This window comes from Martes martes (assembly GCF_963455335.1).
Source record: "Martes martes genome assembly, chromosome: 17".
NCBI lineage: Eukaryota > Metazoa > Chordata > Mammalia > Carnivora > Mustelidae > Martes > Martes martes.
Genome location: NC_137905.1, coordinates 26711036 through 26729667, shown reverse-complemented (window position 1 = coordinate 26729667; position 18632 = coordinate 26711036). Strand labels below are relative to the sequence as shown.

The following is an 18632-nucleotide window of genomic DNA, read 5'->3' as shown; positions in this document are numbered from 1 at the left end:
CCACCAGGACCATCTCAGGTCCTCCTGGACAAGATGCCCTCTCTCCAGGCCTGGTGCCTTGAGGCCTAACACAGACAACTAGCAGCTCTGCTCCTGTGCCGCTGGAAACCTGAAGGCACGAGGGCAGCAAGGGGGTGGTCCTCACTGGCCGAACCCCTGCCCCCTGCGGCGGGTACCCACCTCCATCGTGTACGTCTTGCCGGCACCCGTCTGGCCATAGGCGAAGATGCAGACATTGAAGCCATCGATGCAGGAGGTGATCAGGGCTTGCACCTCCTGGAACACCTGGGGAGGGGACGTGGGATGAGATGGCGAGCCCCACCCTCCGAGGGCCCCCCACCAGCTCTAAGTCCTGCCAGCTCCCCAGATGGCCCTCTCCCTCAGCAGTAATACAGCGCATCTTGTGACCTGCAAGCGGCTCACTGTGGAAGAATTTATGACTAAACAGGCCCCTTACAACAGACCTCAGTGGGAAATCGGGTTGCCAAGACTGAAGGGAAGAGGGCAGTGCCTCCTGCCAGCCAGCGCCTGAGGAAGGGGCCCGGCCTCCAGCTTCTCCCACACTAAAGGAGAGCTCAGCAAAATGAAGGCGGAGGCCGGCATGTGCCTGGCGCCTGATGCAGCCTGTCTGCCTGCCTGCAGAGGACGGGGCAAAGGTGATGCCAAGCACAGGGACAGGAGGGTACAAGCAGGACAGGTCTGGCCGGTCAGCCCTGGCAGATAGGAGAGAAGAACGCTGCTGAGACCACGTGGCCCTTACGGGCTGAGGGCTCCACAGGGAAGCTGCGGAGTCCTAGGAACACCTGTGGGATGGATCCCGGTGCTCGGGGCTGTAAAAGCAACTACCGCCAGGGTCAGGTGGGTGGGCGGGGCTGTGAGTGTAGGAGGGGCTGTGTAGGTGGGCATGAGCACGTGGGTGGGAGGGGACCCGGGGTGGGCGGGGCCCGGGTGGGCGGGGCCCTATGGGTGGGCATGGGCACGTGGGTGGGAGGGGCCCCGAGTGGGCGGGGCTGTAAGGGTGGGATGAACCGCGGAGGTGCCAATAGGCTGTCCTTGAATCTCCTTTCAGCAGAGGCTTCTCAGCCTTATCTTCCCACCGTCTCTCACCTCCAGTGGAAGAAGGGAGGCATCCCAGCACCCCAAGCTTCTCCATCCTGTCTCTCCCACTCTTAGATTTCTTTCTGTCCATGCCCCCTTCATCTCTCCCTGTGTGCCCCCCCCACCCCGCAACCCCGCACTGCTCTCTGTCCGCTTCCCCACAGGGCCACACTCACGTCCTGCTGTGATGCCCGTGGGGAGAAGACCTTGTCCAGCTCGAAGGACACAGGCTTTCCTTTGTGAAGCAGGTGGATGATGGAGTCGTCGTCAGCATCGAAGGTCACAGCATTGGTCGCATCAGGTCCTTCCCCATCCTCTTTGGTGACTGGCCGGACACGAGCAATCACCCGGATGTTCCCTGAATTGTGTGGGGGAGGAGAGAAAGGTACATACAGTCAAGACCAGACTACCTCCCCACTGGGATCCTTTGGTGTCCTAGCCTTCTGAGCAAGGCCACCCACAATGCTCTATTGTCAGTCACTCACACCACCATGAATTCATGCATCAGTACACTTTCTTCCTGGGCAAACCGGCTGAGAGTGGGAGCCTCACGCTGGGGACAGGGAGGAAAGGTCAATTGTGGGACTCAGGCACTGCACCCAGTCTGGGCAGGATAGCAAATGGACACTATCTCTGGACTTCAGTTTTCTCTGTTCCATGAGGAGTACGGGTCCCAGTAAGCCAAGGGACTTGTTCTGTCATTCTAAAAGGACTTTGTGGATGCCCGAACAAGGCTTGGGAACCAGATGGGCAAAGAGAACCAGACAGCAGGTGGACAAGCAGCACACGGACTGGGGACAGGCAACAAGGCAGCTCTGGGGGGTCCTGGGGGCACAGACTGTGCCATCCTTTTGCTTCAAGCCCTTCTGCCGGATCTCAGTGCTCCCGGAAAGAACAAACTCCACGACAGCCAGCACGTCCCCACTGTCCCCTTCACCTGTACACTCCAACCCATTATCCAGGCCTCAGCCATGGCTTCGCCTCCTCCAGAAAGTCCTGCAACACCCCTGACTGTCAGACACAGAGGGGCTCTTAGAGCCCCTCCCCCGCCCCAGTAACAGAGGGCAGTGTCGGGGTTCTCTGGGTGCTTACAGATCACCGTCTGCTCCCCCAGCCGCAGTGAGCCCTGTGAGGGCAGCAACAGCATCTATGGGCCCATGGCCACGTCTCAGTGTCTGGAACAGCACCCCCTCACCCCCGGCCCTTTGTGCTGTGAACAAGCATTCTCAGGCTCCTCCGGGCCCTGGGTCAGAACAAGTGGCCTCCCAGCCACCCACCACCCAGGGCTTCTGCACCCCTCCCCCCCGCTGCTCCCCTCTCCCTGCCTTGGGGCCTGGGGGCGCCTGCCACAGGCACTGGGGGGAGGGCTTCAGAGCTGGACGGATCCAAGTCCAGATCCAGGGTGGGCCACTCAGTAGCCATCGGGTCTGAGCCAGTTCGCTGACCTCTCTGGGCCCGGGTTCCCTCATCTACAGAAAGTGGGAGGTACAGGAGCCCCCAGTGACAGGGCACAGGCTCCAGGGCATGGGGCTGGGCTGGGGTAGGGGGGCGGGCCAGCATCAGCTCCAAGCCAGGCAGGACCCCTGTGCGGGGCGCCCCCAGCCTCCTCCCCTACCCCCGCCCCACCCCCCACCCCCACCCCAGCAGTTACCTTTCAGCCGCACCAGCTCATTGTGGCATTTCTTCCGCAGCTGCAGCTCCCGCCGGTACTTGCGCAGGAGCTCCTGGTTGTTGCTGTTGACCTCCTCGATGGCCTGGCCGATCTGGCGAGGGGGGGCACGCACAGCGCTCTAGGGGGCTGGATCTACCGACCCGGCCTGTCCCCTGGCCTGTCCCCCCTCCCGCCCCGAGCTGAGTGCTTGAGGTGCGCTGTCACCAGTCAACTCCTTCCAACAGCCTCTGCTCAGAGGTGCAGCTGCCCCCACTGTTTTAGAGAGGAACAAACTGAGCCTCAAAGAGACTAAGCCGAGGGCTCAAGGTCGCCCTGCTAACAAAGCAAACAGCCAGGACTCCGCCCTCACTCCCCACCATGAGCGCCTGGCTGTAATAACACGACCCAACTGAAGCCAGATTCCAGCTCTACCCCTGAGGAGCTGGGGGACCTAAGACAACCAGCTGGGTCATCACGTCTCATTTTTCTCATCTGTAAAATGGAAATAACACCATCTAGTCTGTGGATCTGTAGCACCTGGGCGGTAACGATCTCCAAGTCACACTTCATAGGGGAAAGAAGCAAAATGCAGATCACACATGCAATGTTCCCCTCTGTTGGGTAGAAGGGTAGTGTGTCCACAGGGTTTCGGGGCTCAGATCCTGATGGGCATCTGCCTCTCGGGAGCGCAGTCCAGGGCGGCAGAGAGGGGCCCTTCCTCTTCATCTGATGACCTTCTGCACAGTTTGAACTTTCTACCATGTCCATATGTTATTGACATAATTTTTCTACAGAAAAAGAACTATTTTCTATTCCCAAAATATATCAGTCTCTCTACCCTGCGGGGCCGTGGTACAGATTCAAGGAGCTGACAGCTATGAAAGGCTTGGCACGTAGGAGGCACTCAAAGACGTTGGCTATTCTCATGCTGTATGAGAACAGCTTAAGAAAATTAAAACAAACCGACATAAGAATATACGTAGCATGTTTGAGATACAAGGATATATGCTGCATGCTTGGTTTAAAGAGTCCTAAGAAGCACAGGTGCCTGGGTGGCTCAGTTGGTTAAGTGTCTGACTCTTGATTTCGGCTCGGGTCATGATCTCAGGGTCGTGAGATCGAGCCCCATGTTGGGCTTTGCTCTGGGCATGGAGCCTGCTTAAGATTCTCCCTCTGCCCCTCCTCTCCCCCACTCTAAAAAATAAAAAATAAATAAAGAGTCATAAGACAAATACCAAAATACGTGCCCCTGACCAGTCTGTTTGTCAGTCCCCGTGAGTGGGGGAGGAGAGCTGTTCCCCAGGGGGGGCTTTGCTGCATTTTGGAATGGAGGACTGGGCTCGGGGCCTCTCTGAGCCTCCTCCCCACCCCCTCAGGCACACACTGCACTCACCTCAGCCTTGACGCTCTTGAGGGCCTCCTGCAGGAGCAGGGGGAAGCCCCGCACCTGCCGCTTGAGCCCATTGTAGTCACTGGTGAGGGTCCTCAGTGCTGGCTGCAGCGTCAGCAGGTTGGTCCGGACACCTTGGGGGACATGAGAGGTGCAAGGTGGACAGGCTGAGGGGCTGCAGGAAGGGGGGTGTGGGGCAGGGCCCGGCCGGCTGGCTCACCTGCCAGGTTCTCGTGCACAGCCTTCATCTCCACCTGCGCTCTGGCGAAGGCCTCCTCGATGGCCCGATTCTTGTCTTCCTCCAGGGACTGCATCTCCTCTAGCATTTGCCCGTGTGCCCGCTCCAGCTCGGACTCATACATGGCGATCTGATGGCCCAGGCCAGAAGCTCAGTGTGGGGCTCGAGAGGAAGAGGGATGAGTGCCCAAAAGAAGCCCCACGCCTTACCCCACATGCATGTGGGCGTATAGTGCCCCCCACATGTTCACACAAACACACACACAGGAGAGGGGCAGATGGCCATCTCGCTCTCCCAAAGACTCATGCAGCTCTTTCCTTCACTAGCCCTAACACCTGCCTGGGTCCTGGCACCTAAGAGGTGCACAAGCCACCTCTTAGGAGAGCGGGGGCAGCATATGTTATAATAGTGACCAGGCCTCCCTTTCCCAGAATGTGTGGGGGTGGGGCGGCTATGTGAGGACACTCTTGGGATTATGTCCCTCAGCGCCCCCTGGAGGTGGGTTCCATGAGGGCATCATTCTACAGATAAGGAAACTGAGACATAGACAAAACTTGGCCTTGGTCACACAGGCAGCCGGCAGAGGAGGAACGGGAACCCAGGTCTGTGGGCCTCCCGAGGGCTGACCCATGGCACTATACTGACGGCCCACCTCTGGCTTTCCAGCTGGGTGTGTCCCCGCTCTCCTCCAGCCCCAAGCACCCCCCAGCAGCCTGTGCACCTGCGCCCGGAGCTGCGCGGTCAGCTGGTGTGAGCTCTGCAGCTGCTGCTCCATCTCCTTCAGCACCTGCCTCTGCATGGCCACCTGCTCCTGAAGGTGCTGGTTCCGGGCCTGGGACTCGCTGAGGGCCTGCTTGGTCTTGGATGACTCCACCTCTACGGTCCTGATGACGTACTTAGAGGGAAGGAAGGGACAGGCACGTGGAGGTGTGAAGGTCCCTTGGCCTCCTTTGGGGGGGCCCTGAGATGCAGCTGACTTCAAGAGGGGACCCTCAGGGACATCCCACCCAGAGCACCCAGGAAAAAAACTAGAGGAGCTTCAAGGTCCTGGCTTTCCAGGATGCTGCGGGGCCTCCGGGAATCCTCTCACTTCAGGAAGCCCACCAAGAGCCTGGCTGTGGCCCCAGACTGGGTACGGAGCAGACAAAAAGGGCCCAGACAAGGGCAGAATCTTGCGATGCCCATACCCATGCCTGGCAGGTGCGGGCACGTCAAGCCTCAGGGGCCAGATGCCTACTACGTGCCCCGGACAGCAAGAAGGGGGAGGAGAGGGAGCAAGACAGAGCACAGATCTGGACTGATTCCTCCAATCACTCACCCCTACTCATTCACCAAGACAAGGTGCAGCCCTGCCCTGGGCACTAGGGGCAAAGAGAGCAAGGGCCCCACATGTGGCCACAGCCAGAGGCTCACCTTGATGGGCGGCGACTGGGCCCGCAGGCTGGCGATGGTCTCGTGGCTGTCTCGCAGGCGCCGGCTCAGCCGCTCCTCCTCCTGCGCCTTCTCGGCCAGGCAGTCCTTGAGCCGCAGCTCCACCTCGGCCAGCCGGTCGGTCTTCTGCTGCACCTCCAGGTTCAGCTCGGACAGCATGCCCTTGTTCTCGGCCACCTCCAGCTGGAGTTGTGACAGCTTGTCCCGGAGCTGGGCGCTCTCCTGCAGGCAGGCGGTCGGGAGCGGGGCCCGGGACAAGTGTGCAGCAGACAGAGGGAAGGACAGACAAGCAGGCAGGGGTCACGGTGAGGAACCGGGTTCGCCGCTAGGGACCCAGCCCGGCAGGAGCATCTGGGGCCAGGCCAGCCCGCTCACCTGGCTGTGCTCGCAGCCCGCGCAGGGGGCCGCCGGCTTGGCCCGCAGCTCCTGCAGCTCGGCCTCGAAGCGCCGCATCTCCTGCCTCAGCCGCTCATTCTCCGCCACCAGCAGGTCGCGGTGCTTCTCCAAGTCCGTGCCCCCCTGCAGAGAGCCAGAGCACAGGGGGCGCATGGGGCCTGGGAGGACCCGGGCAGCAGAGAGCGGGGAGATGGGGCAGGGGGCAAGGGCAGGGGAGAGAACAGGAGAGGAAGAAAAAGAAAGGCGGGCGAGGGAGGGAAGCGAGCAGGAGCTCAAGAGGGACATAAGGCGAAGACAGAGGAGAGAAGGGGAGCCGGAGGGAAGGCCTTCACCCGCCCCTCTCATTCTATTTTCCTGAGTGTGAAAGTAACAAGAGAGTCGTATTTATACACAGAGTTCACACTCCTCTTCTATATCAGCAGACGAGAAGTAACCTCCCTCCCTTTGGCGGTCACACGGCCTCTGAGGGCCTAGTGAGTGATGACAAGTATTCGGGGCCGACTGGCAGTCTGCTGGCCCCCACCCGGGCTGGACATGAGGGCTCTGCAGAGATGGGGGTCCCGCACCCCATCCGGAAGGGTCAGACTGCACAAGGCCAGGTCAGCCCCCCACAGCCCCCACCTCGGGATGGTGGTGTCGAGCCTCACCAGCTCTGATCGGAGGCGGCTCACTTCCTGGGCCTGGCTGATGAGCTTCTCCTTCAGGTTTTCCACCTAAGGGCACAAAGCCATGGTCCTGGTGAGCCTTGTTCCTCACCTCCAGCCACACCCAGGCCTGATCTTTCAGCCCCCACCCCCCACTGGTCCTCCCTGTGTTCAAGCATCAGGGCACGCCTGGGACTCCAGGTGAGAGACACCTGCCCTGTCCTGACAGCCTTCAGCACCCTCACCCGCCACAAGACACAGGGAGCCCAGGCTCTCCGGAAAGTCTGGGGAGCAAGCAGAGCAGAGGTGACCCCTGCGCCACTCGGAGCCCACGCCAGACTCAGGCTGACTCTCAGGACCCCTGCCTTGCACTGGCCCTTGCTGTGGCCTCTGTCTACTTAGGTATTTGTAACTTTATATTCTTTTTTATTTCTTTTTTTTTTTTTAATATTTTTTATTTATTTGACAGAGAGAGATCACAAGTAGGTGGAGAGGCAGGCAGAGAGAGGGAAGCAGGCTCTCCGCTGAGCAGAGAGCCCGACGCGGGGCTCGATCCCAGGACCCTGAGATCATGACCTGAGCTGAAGGCAGAGGCTTAACCCACTGCGCCACCCAGGCGCCCCTATATTCTTTTTTCTTAAAAGGGCTCCCAAATTGTATAAACTCCAGACACTATAAAACCTAGATCAGTCTTTGCCCAGAACCTAGATTCTTCCATTCAGGGGGTTCCTAGCAAGTCATCCTGTGGAGACAGGTCTACCAGGGACCAGGGCACATCTCAGACCTCTGTCCCCCCCAGCTCCCAGTCTGCCTTGCTGGAGAGCTGGGGCCAGCAGAAAAGGGGGTGCACACCCTGCCACCCTCTGCTGACTGCCCTCCTGCAGGCCCCAGACCCCGATTCTGCATCAGCCCCCCTCCAGGAACCTCTCAGGATGTAACCCAAAAACACAGCTGAAGACTTTGGCACCAGTGTTCCTCAGGGCATGTCTGGACATCTTCTTCCAGAACATTCTGTGATGACTGTATCTGACCGCACCTCACCTTGAAAAGGCCCTGGGAGTCAGACTCACTCTGTGGGGGGCTAGGAGGTGGGTTTTACCCCAGCAGGCCACGAAGCACTGGGTTCTTATTACTAAGCAACAGCTGAGGAAGTTCCGCTGCCTGCAGGGACCGGGCCAGCCAGGTATGGCGGGTGAGGGTGTATCACAGCTCCCCATTTTACACGGCTGAGATGTCATCCGTGGTCTGTGGCAGCACAGGGGGCACACCGGTAGGTGCTCAGTCTCCCGGAGTGGGAGAGGGCGGCCTCTGCTCCCCCAAACTGAGCTGGTGAGGGAGGAAATGGACGACAGCCCAAGCCTGCGCCGCTTCTCTGCCCCCTTCCTCTGAGAGCTGGCATGAGCGAGGGACTGCTGGCAGAAGGCCCCGTTACCCCTTAGCCGCGAAGCCGGGGTAACCTCAATACCCAGCATCAGGGGGACGGTCAGGTAGGTCACGGCGAGTGCTCACACAGGGTTGCTGTGGTTACGGTTGTTTGTCGGAAGTTTTGACCTGGAGGAAGACCCCTCAGCACACTAGGTCAAAAATCCAGAAACAAAACCATGAATGCAACAGCCAAAAGTGACAGTCTCTGGACTGTAGAATTACGCCCGACAAATTCGTTGTGCTTTCAGGCAATTTTTAAGTCTCAAATAATGGGAATTCCTCTCACATTCCCCAACCTGAAACAGATGGGTCTATTTCCCTTTGAAAGATTGGGGTGCCCCTGCCCCCCATCCTTCCCTGGGAAATCGCCCCAGGAAGACCCACTTGCACTGATCAGGTGCCCCAGACAGGCCGCTTCCTCAGCACGGAGCAGGCGTGCTCTGACCTCGCTCGTCCCTAACGCCACTGGCGCTCAGACCCGGATGCGACAAAAGTGGGGTTCTCTGGGACTTGCTTGCGGGGGGAGCAGGAGGCCCGCCTGCCGCCTGCCTGCAGCCCAGGCTCCTGCTCCCTTCTTGCATCACAATCAGAACTCTGGGTGCTCCGGGGCTCTGCCTGGAATCCCTGAGGTGTGCCCCAAAAGGAAGTGTCTACTGAAGGCTGGGGGTGTGGGTGGGCGGTTGAGGAAGAGGCTGTCAAACAGTCTTTTCGTCAGAGGTGTCAGTCATCTCCTGGCTTGTCTCCGACAGCGGGGTGGGGTGGGGTGGGGTTGGGGGCACAGGCCACCAACACTGTGGGTGGCCCATCAGGCCCAAGCCACTCTGTGGTGCATGGCTCAGGAGTGGGACGGCTGCCCCCCACCCAGAGGGCTCTGCTTCAGGAGTGGTGAGGGCAGAGAGTGGGGTGCTGGGGGTGAACCAGACCAGCGAGCAAGGCCTTCCAGGGGAGAGAGCTCCTGTGGGCATCCCTTCACACACCTGCCCCAGCTGAGTCCATCGTGGTGCCTGCATCTGGAGGAAAAGAGGGGAGGGGCCTTCTCTGTTAGCCCTCAGAGGCTCTGCCCCCAGCAGGTGACTCCAGCAGGTGACCGGCACACACTAGACACTCAGTAACCCCCCGAGTAACACCAGAAGCGCAGCGCGCACACTCCTGAGTGCAGAGAGCCAGGCCAAAGGACAAGCAGGCTCCTGGCAGGCTGCCCACGTCAACCCCAGGGCGGAGGAAGGGACCAGGCTGGGTCTGTGCAACACCCCTGCCCAGGCTCGGGCTCCCCGGCAGCCAGAGAAACTGGGTCACGGGCCCGGTGCGGAGGGCCTCAGTGGGAGCGGGGCGCTGGGGCCTGTCTGCCACAAACCCACATTTCCGCGTCTCAGCAGAAACAGGCTCCAGGAGGGTGGGGCTGCCGCCGCCAAGGGCTGTGCTCGAGACTGTCTGCTCCCGTCGGCGGAGACAACCTGCTGATTACCTTCCCACCTCCCACCAAGGCCGCCTCACGGTCACCACAGCTGTCTTCCGAGGAAAAGAGGGCTCTCTCAACAGCAAGATCAAGGCGTGGCTGAGCTGAAGGGGCAAGAGGTCCTGGGATCCAGACACCTCAAGGAAACAGAGGCCAGAGGGGCATCCCCGGGAAGCACCGCATCCTGTCCCCACATACATCCCCTTGCAGGACACCCGACTCCCCGCCACATGACTGCTCACTGTGCCTGTCTGGCCCCATCCAGCCTGCCCTGCCCACCGCCAAGTGTTCACATCTGAGTCCTTCTGCCAGTGAGGGGCAGCTGAGCCCCTGGGTCCTCAGGGCAGACTTCCCAGCCTTCTAAAATAGACATCACCCTACCCCCTGAGTAACCTTGGAAAAGTCTCAACTATGCCTCATGGGGCTAATGAGGCCACCCCTGGGAGGATGTCCGGAGGATTAAGTGACATTAAATGAGATAATACATGTAAAGCACTTAATGAGTTCTATTGTTAGAATGAAGGCCCCTGAAGGCAGAGATATTGGTCTCCTATGTGGGTGCCACACTGCCCGGCCTAGGACAGCCCCTGGTACACAGCAGGAGAAAGAATGCTGAGTGCCCGAGAGGCAGAGCAGAGTCTCTGAGTGAGGCTGTCAGGCAGGGCGTGGGGCAGGAGGGGTGCTGGAGATGGGGGCAGCGCTGGGCACCAGAGGAAGGATGCTGGCTTCTGCCAAAGGCAGGAGCTGCTACGAGGCCCCAGGCAGTGGGTGCCACATGGGAATGGCAGCCCAGAGAAGCCACGTCTTCCAATATTTTCTGACAAAATAGGAAGTCCAGATTTTTGTGGGAATTTAGCCAAGGCTTAAAGATTGACAACTAATCTGATTATAAAAAAGCAGGCCAATTAGAACTAATAAGCAAACTCAGCAGAGTCACGGGATACAAAATCAACATGTAAAAATCGGTGGTTCCTCAGGATGCCTGGGTGGCTCGGTCAGTTAAGGGGCCGACTCTTGGTTTCAGTTCAGTCATGATCTCAGGGTGGGGAGATCGAGCCCTGCTTGTCCCTCTCTGTCCTCTGCTTCTCTCCCCACGCTCTCCCTCTCTCTCAAATAAAATCTTAAAAAAAAAAAAAAATCAGTTGTGCTTCTACACACAAACAATGAATAATCTAAAAAGGAAATTAAGGGGCACCTGGGTGGCTCAGTGGGTTAAAGCCTCTGCCTTCGGCTCAGGTCCTGATCCCAGGGTCCTGGGATCGAGCCCCTCGTCGGGCTCTCTGCTCAGCAGGGAGCCTGCTTCCTCCTCTCCCTCTGCCTGCCTCAGCCTACTTGTGATTTCTGTCTGTCAAATAAATAAATAAAATCCTTAAAAAAAATGATGATTAAAAAAAATAAAATAAAAAGGAAATTAAGGAAACAATTCCATTTACAATAGCATCAGGGAGAATAAAATAGGAATAAACTTAATCAAGGAGGCAAAAGATCTGTACATTTAAAACTGTAAAATGTTATTGGAATCGATTAAAGACGACACTGATAAATGAAAAGACAGCTTGAGAAGCCTGGGTGGCTCAGTCAAGTGTCTGCCTTGGGCTCAGGTCATGATCTCAGGCTCCTGGGATCGAGCCCCATGTTGGGCTCTGCTCATCGGGAAGTCTGCTTCTTCCTCTCCCTCTGTCCCTCCCCCTGCTTGTACTCATTTGCTCTCTCAAACAAATAAATAAAAACCTTAAAAAAAAAAAAAGACACTCCATGTTCACAGACTGTCATATTGTTAAAATGTCAGTATTACCCAAAGTGACACAATGCAATCCCCATCAAAATTTCAATGACATTTTTTGCAGAAATAGAAAAATCCATCCTGAGATTTCACATGAAACCTCAAAGGACCCCCAAGAGCCAAAACATACTTGCAAAAGAAGAGAATGTTGGAGGTCTCACACTTCCTGATTTCAGACGTTACTCACGAAGCTACAGCAATGAAAATGACGTATTGGCACAAAGACAGACATAGAGACCAATGGAATAGAACAGACAACCCAGAAATAAGCCTTCACGTATGTGGTCAATTGCTTTTTGACAAGGGCGCCAGGGCCATTCAATGGGGAAAGGACAGTCTTTTCAACAAATGGTGCCGGGAAACTGGACATTCACGTGCAAAAGAATGAAGCTGGACCCTTGCTTTACACCACAGACAAAATTAATTCGAAACAGATCAAAGACCTCAACGTAAAAGCTAAAATTATACAACTCTTAGAAGAAAACATAGAGGAAGACTTTCACAGTGCTGGATTTGGCAGTGCTCTCTTGCATGGGACACCAACAGCACAGGCAACCCACGAGAAAATAGATAAGCCAGACTTCATCGAAATGAAACCTTTTGTGCCTCGAAAGACACCATCAACAGAGCAGAAAGGCGACCCATGGAATGGGAGAAACTCTCTGCAAATCATATACTGATGAGTGGTTAATATTCAGAATACAGAGAGAACTACGACACAACCACAAAAACAAAGAAACAAAACAAAACAAAAAAACCCCACCAAAACAATTCAGGATCGGCAAAGGACTCGAAGGGCCATGTCTCCAAGGAAGACAGACACACGCTCAACGAGCACGTGACAAGAAGTTCACACACTAGTCATGAGGGGGATGCTAATCAAAGCCAGGATAAGATTCCACCTCATACCCATTATGATGGCTATTATTAAAAAAAAAAAAACAACCCTCAGAAAATAACAAATATTGCTGAGAATATGAAGAAACCGGGACCTTTTGTGCGTTGCTGGCGGGAATGTGACATGGTGAACCTGCTGTGGAAAGCAGGATGGTAGATTACTCAGTTTTAACTAGAACGACCGTGTGAGCCAGCAATTCCACTTTGGGGCATTTACCCAAAAGGAATTAAATTATCTTGGAGTGGTATCTGCACACCCATGGTCATGGCGGCCTTATTCGTAAGCAACCGGAGTGTCCAATGATGAATGAATGGATAAAAAAGCGTGGTGCATCCATACATGGGAATATTATTCTGCCTCGAAAAAAAAGGAAATCCTGGGGCGCCCGGGTGGCTCAGTCAGTAAAGCCTCTGCCTTCGGCTCAGGCCATGATCCCAGGGTCCTGGGATCGAGCCCCGTGTTGGACTCCCTGCTCAGCGGGGAGTCTGCTTCTCCCTCTCCCTCTGGTCCTCCCCTCCGCCTTGCACTCACACACACCCTCTCTCAAACAAATAAAATCTTAAAAAAAAAAAAAAAAAGGAAATCCTGCCACTTGCAGCAGCATGGATGAACTTGGAAAGCATCACAGTAAGTGAAATAAGCCAGTTGCAAAAGACAAATACTGTGATTCCACTTATATGAAGCACCAGGAATAGCTACATTCATAGAGGCAGAGAGTAGAACCGTGGGGGGCAGGGGCTGGGGGACAGGGGTGCGGGAGTAGGAAGTTAGTATTTAAAGGGAACAGTTTCAGGTTTGCAAGGGGATAAGAGTTCTGGGCACGGATGGTGGGGTGGGCTGCATAGCAGTGTGAATGTACTCATACCCTGAATTATACACCTCCAAACGGCTGACATGGTAAATGCTATGTTACATGTACTTATCACAATGTTTTTAATGGTTAAAAAAAAAAAAAAAAGAAACAAAACAGGCAAACAAGACGCACTTGGAGGCTGATCTAGTCCGCCAGTCTGCAGCCTCTGAGCAGTTTTTTAAGGCTCTATCTTGAGGTTCAGGGGCAAAGAGAGGGGAGTGCAGTGTGGGCACGTGGACCGCTAGCAGCAGCCTTGGGAGTGCAGAGGCCACTGCTCCAGGGACATCCACAAAGGAGAGGGAGCTTGAGGCCGCCAGGCTGTGGCCTGGGGCTCTTGTTGCCAACGCTGGGAACAGTCATCCAGACCTGGGGACAGTCATCCAGCCCGGCTGCAGCCACATGTTGGTTGCCAAGCCAAGACCGGTGACCTCTGTGGCCTAGGTTAGCCAGAGGCCCGAAGACCAAGGACCTTTGGTCCGACTGCTCCCCACAAGGAGCACAGTGGGCTCCCGGTAAATTCAAATGTCACCATCTGACACTGATCATGGTGATGCCACCAAAGACTCCCACAGCCACACAAGCCCAGGTCCCCGCGGGATAATGGCAGCCCCCTTTACTGAGTCAGCTTGGTCTGTAGGGCACGAGGGCTCCCTAAGATCATCCCTTTGAACCCCCCAATTCTGTGAGGTAGATACCATTCTTATCCCCACTGTCCAGGAAGAAAACGGAGATTCCAAGAGATGAAGCTAAGCCTTAGTTAAGCAACTCGTTCAAGGTCACCTGACCGCTAAGCCGTGGACGTCAGATTGAAACTCGGGTCTGTGGGAACCTCCAGGGGGTCCTCGAACTCAACTGCCAGGGCTACGCTGACTTTCAGGAAGAGCAATGTGGGAAGGCAGCCACATTCAGAAGACAAGTCGAGATAAGGTTGGGAACAAGGCACCGTGAGCGTGAGGCAGAGCGTCCCCCATTTCTTTTCTTGGATGAGCAACACTGAGAAGGGCAGGAAGGTCTATCCGGGTGAAACCCCAGTGAGGCCGACAGGACAGCAGAGCAGCAGAAGTGATACCTCACAAGGCACAGCGCTTTCCAGTTTGTCATCCGCTTTTCCGTCCGGTCTCATGACTGATCTGTCCGGTAACTATGAAGCGACATGGATGAGCCCCGGTTCAGAGAACGGTAAACGAAGAAGGCTCAGGGAGGCGGTGACTTCCTACAGCCGCCCAGCTAGCACTCGGCCCCGCCAGGACTAGAACCTTGTTTGTGTGATTTCAAATCCAAGCTCTTCCCAGTAAAGACGGTAGTGGTCACATCAGCACCAGTACTATTGGCTCATCTCATCAGATGCTGTGAGTCCATTTTACAGATGGAGGAACTGAGGTGCAGAGTGGTAATTAACCAGCCCAAGGTCACACAGCTAACTGAGTATCAGTGCCCAGAGTCAGGATTCGAACCCAGCTCCTGGCCCATGTAGTAGGACAGAGCGCCACAGAGTTGGACCCTCTGAAGAGGAGCCCAGAGACCTAGAGCTTCAGGGACATCCCCTGAAATTTTCAGTGAGGAACTCTCAGTGAGGAAGTTTAAGGATCAGACTCGAGCAAAGAGGAGGAACCGTTTGGAATTCTCCCAATCATCCAGGGAAGCCAGGGGTGGGAGAGGACAGGGGCTGGGAAGGTCTGGAAAGCCGGGGCACAAAGACACCAGGAAGGTTGAGATGCTTCACCTTCAACTTCCCCTGTAAAAAGTAAGGAGATTTTGCTAAATGGGGCGCCTGGGTGGCTCAGTCTGTTAAGCATCTGCCTACAGCTCAGGTCATGATCTCAGGGTCTGGGGATCGAGCTCTGCCCTCCATTAGGCTCCCTGCCCAGCTGATCTTAGGATCCTGGGATCAAGTCCCGCATCAGGCTCTCTGCTCAGCAGGGAGTCTGCTTTCCTCCTTCTCTCTCTCTCTCTCTGCCTACTTGTGATCTCTGTCAAATAAATAAATAAAATCTTTAAAATAAAATAAATTAAAATAAAGTTACAAAAGGCCACGCATTGTTATGATTTCATTTCTATGAAATGTTCAGGAAAGGCAAATCCATACAAACAGAAAGCGGATCCCTGGTTGCCAGGGGTTGTGGGGGCAGGGAAAAGGATGAAATAGGCCTTTTCAGGGAGATGAAGATGTTCTGAAATTAGATGGTGGTGATGGTCAAATCACCGTCTTAATATACTTAAGATCTTTATTTTTTTTTAAAAGATTTTATTTATTTGACAGACAGAGATCACAAGTAGGCAGAGGGGCAGGCAGAGAGAGAGAGAGAGAGAAGGAGAGAGGAGGAAGCAGGCTCCCCGCTGAGCAGACAGCCCGACGCGGGGCTCGATCCCAGGACCCTGAGATCATGACCCGAGCTGAAGGCAGAGGCTTTAACTCACTGAGCCAGCCAGGCGCCCCTTATATACTTAAGATCTTTAAATTGTACACCATAAAGGGGTGAATTTTATGGTATGTGAATTATATTTCAGTAAAGCCCTTTAAAGAAAAACTTTTTCAAAAATAAAGTGCCAGGACAGGGAAAGAAGAGCTGCTGCTAAGTTCCTGCCACGGGTCAGGCATGTCCGGCAGGGTGTGAGCCCTGGACCAGCCCCCAGGCCCACAGGGCTAACCAAACCGTGGTTCTGCCCCTGTACTCATCTTGCTCCTCCTGCCACAGTCCCTTTGCACAGACTGATCTCTCAGCTCAGAACCCACTTCCTCTGCTTTGTGCCAGACCTTAGCTCTAGCCCTACTTTCTCAAGGAGGCTGTTCCTGACCTCCCTGGAAGGTCCTGATGTCCCAGACAGAGGCCTCTGGTACAAGCCCTTATGCCCTGTGTGTGCCCACCTGCAGAGCCCTTATTACTCTTCTAACTTAACACGGGGGCATGTAACAAATGTCTGCCTTCCCCAAGATGCTAGACCGCGGCCTCTGTAGGCCAGCGTGCACCTGCCCATCTGGATGTTCCCAGTGGTTAGCCTGGTGCCCAGCGCATACCAGGCACTCCACAAACATCTGAGGGCGGGAGGCAGAAGGGTGATACAGGAGGCAAAGAGACACAAAGCTGGTGTGTGACCCCGCCTAGAGGAGCCCCCGAAAATGAGGCAGACAGGCCCAGAGGCAGCAAACAATGGCGTCAGTGTCTCAGAGGGAGACACAGAGCATTAGGGACGCCCCAAGGAGGCCTGCCTAACTCCCTAAGGGGCAGGTGGTCAGAACAGACAGCTTTTGAGAAGAGGAGACACTGGTGCGCTGGGGGAAAATGCTGCATTGAAAAAGTGCCTAAAGGTAATCTGCTACTCCCTAGAACCAAGAACAAGCCACTGTACTCAGTGATGTTCCCCCAAGCAGAAGGTCCACTGGCTGGGTCGCCACAGAGGAAGACCCTGGCTCCACCTGAGGGCAGGCCTCTCAACAGAGAGCCCTGGGCCCTGAGTTCAGGGCACAGATCCGAGGCAGAGATGACACAGAGACAGGGTGGGGGGCTTTGGGGAAGTGAGGAAGGTCGGACAGATACAAAAGACAGTTGCTGACCAGGGCGGTGGGGAGCTGAGCCCCTGGAAAGGGGCCTCAGGGCCCATGTGCAGGTGGGGAAGGAGAGCCCGTGATGAGCCCCAGAGGGCCCGTGGCTCAGAGTCTGCACGCATTTCTCTGGCCAGCCAAGGAAGGAGATGGTGTTTGCCAACACACACCTGAGGTTCTCCCCGGCTTCTGTAGACCCGAGAGCTCCTCCTCCCACAGGCACTCACACCAGCCTCTCCTTTCCTCCCAGTCTTCCCTGGGGTGACCTCCGCAGTGAGTTCTGTCCACTCGGACTGCCCAGTAGCCAGACGGGGTGGACTCTGCCCTGGCTACACAGGGGAAGCATCCCTGTCTGGCCCAGCTCCCTGCACACCTGCACTCATGGCCTGCATTTCTGGGAAGCAGGAGGAATGGGGTACAAGGAGGAACAGGAGGGGAGACCCAGGCCTCTGTTTCTTGCCACCTTGCCCTCTCACGTGTTCCTGAGCCAAGGGAGGGGTCCCTATCTATCCATCACGCCAGTGGCCCGGTGGCTTGGTTCCAGGGGCCCCGAGCAGTGTCCTCTGAGCTGCTCCATGGTGGGCAGTGGCGTCTGCCCATCCCGTCCTCCCCAGGTACCTGGTTCTGCGGCTGGGTGGAGGTGGCTTGCTGGTCACTGTCTCGGAGGGCCAGCCTCTCCTGCACGGCTGCCAGCTCCTCCTGCAGTCGGGCTTTCTCCTCCTGCAGCTGGGACATGGCCTCCACCATCCTATGCACCATGGGGGCCGCACCCGGTGGCCCCCCCAGGCTCGAGCACCTCCCGCTGCCAAAGAGCCGCCCACCTATGAGCAAAGTAGTGGCCAATCAGCAGGATGGAGAGGACCTACCCTGGTTGAGGCGCCAGGGCCTGTCGGGGCGGGGCACACCACTGGGGATGGGGCAGGGATGCAAGCCGGTGGGAGAGGGGCCGGGGACAGCAGCAGCATGGTGGGGGGGAGCCAGGGGCTCCGGGGCCTGCCCTAGAGGAAGCCACGTCCGTGAGCATCTTCTGCGAGACAAAATTGCCTGGATCAGGACTTAGGAAAGCAACTTTCACCTTACACCCCTCAAAGCATGTGCCCTAGGTCTGACGGGCCATCCCCTCTTTGTGGCCAGGCCGCAAGGAATCGCAGCCGAGAAAGACACGGCTTCTGGCCACAGCTGATGAAGAGTCTGGGGTTCTCTCCCCAGAAAACCCTGTTCTTGGGAGAATACGATTTCCTTAAACCCCAAGCCCCCCTAGAGTACAGAAGAGAGGCAGAGGCTCCCCAGCTTGTCACCTGACCTCCGCAGGGAGTGGTCACCAGCACAAAGAGAAGGGACGAGGGGAGGGTGTGTAGGTGCAAGGGACAGCCAGACCAGGACACACGGACACAGACACAGCACGTGAGCAGGAACACTGCCCGGCCCGCTGCGGGGCCGACCCCTGGGCTGAGGACAGGGACCACACAGGCAGGAGGAAGTGATAAATACCGGGAGGGGGCAGTGCCTCTGCCTGAGTCCTCCTCCTCCCACGGCCTTCCACTGTCCTGTCACCAGGAGCAGGAGAGAGACAGACAGACAGACGGAAGGACAAAGACACAGAATCAAGGGCCATGACCTGCCAATAGGTCCTGGGATGCGTGTCATAGCTTGCTTGGAGGACACCAAGAATGGCCACCGTCTCTGCGATGAGCTGGGGGTGTGCGGGGTGGGGCAGAGGAGAGGCTGTGAGGGCCGGAGATTTGCCTCTCCCCTTCAGTAGCCCAGTCGGGGACCCGGCCAAAGCCCCAGGAAGCAGAAAGAAGCAACCCAGAGTTTAGTGTGACAA

The 18632-nt window shown here is 56.4% G+C and overlaps 1 protein-coding gene across 7 annotated transcripts in view; it reads right to left on the bottom strand.

The window, feature by feature from the left end:
• Window positions 1-18632, bottom strand: part of KIFC3 (kinesin family member C3) — a 38275-nt gene that overhangs the window by 5520 nt on the left and 14123 nt on the right. For 4 of the 7 annotated variants that reach the window (XM_080827843.1, XM_080827842.1, XM_080827841.1 and 1 more), the window contains 10 exons: window positions 17423-17625; window positions 6852-6917; window positions 6184-6327; window positions 5791-6030; window positions 5099-5272; window positions 4360-4507; window positions 4143-4273; window positions 2750-2861; window positions 1275-1456; window positions 181-285 (listed from right to left, as the gene is read on the bottom strand). In XM_080827843.1, coding sequence (XP_080683969.1) covers window positions 181-285; window positions 1275-1456; window positions 2750-2861; window positions 4143-4273; window positions 4360-4507; window positions 5099-5272; window positions 5791-6030; window positions 6184-6327; window positions 6852-6917; window positions 17423-17625 — 1505 coding nt within the window. Of the gene's footprint in view, window positions 1-180; window positions 286-1274; window positions 1457-2749; window positions 2862-4142; window positions 4274-4359; window positions 4508-5098; window positions 5273-5790; window positions 6031-6183; window positions 6328-6851; window positions 6918-17422; window positions 17626-18422; window positions 18498-18632 lie in introns of all 7 variants that reach the window. The other 3 variants (XM_080827845.1, XM_080827844.1, XM_080827846.1) reach the window with 2 other exon arrangements.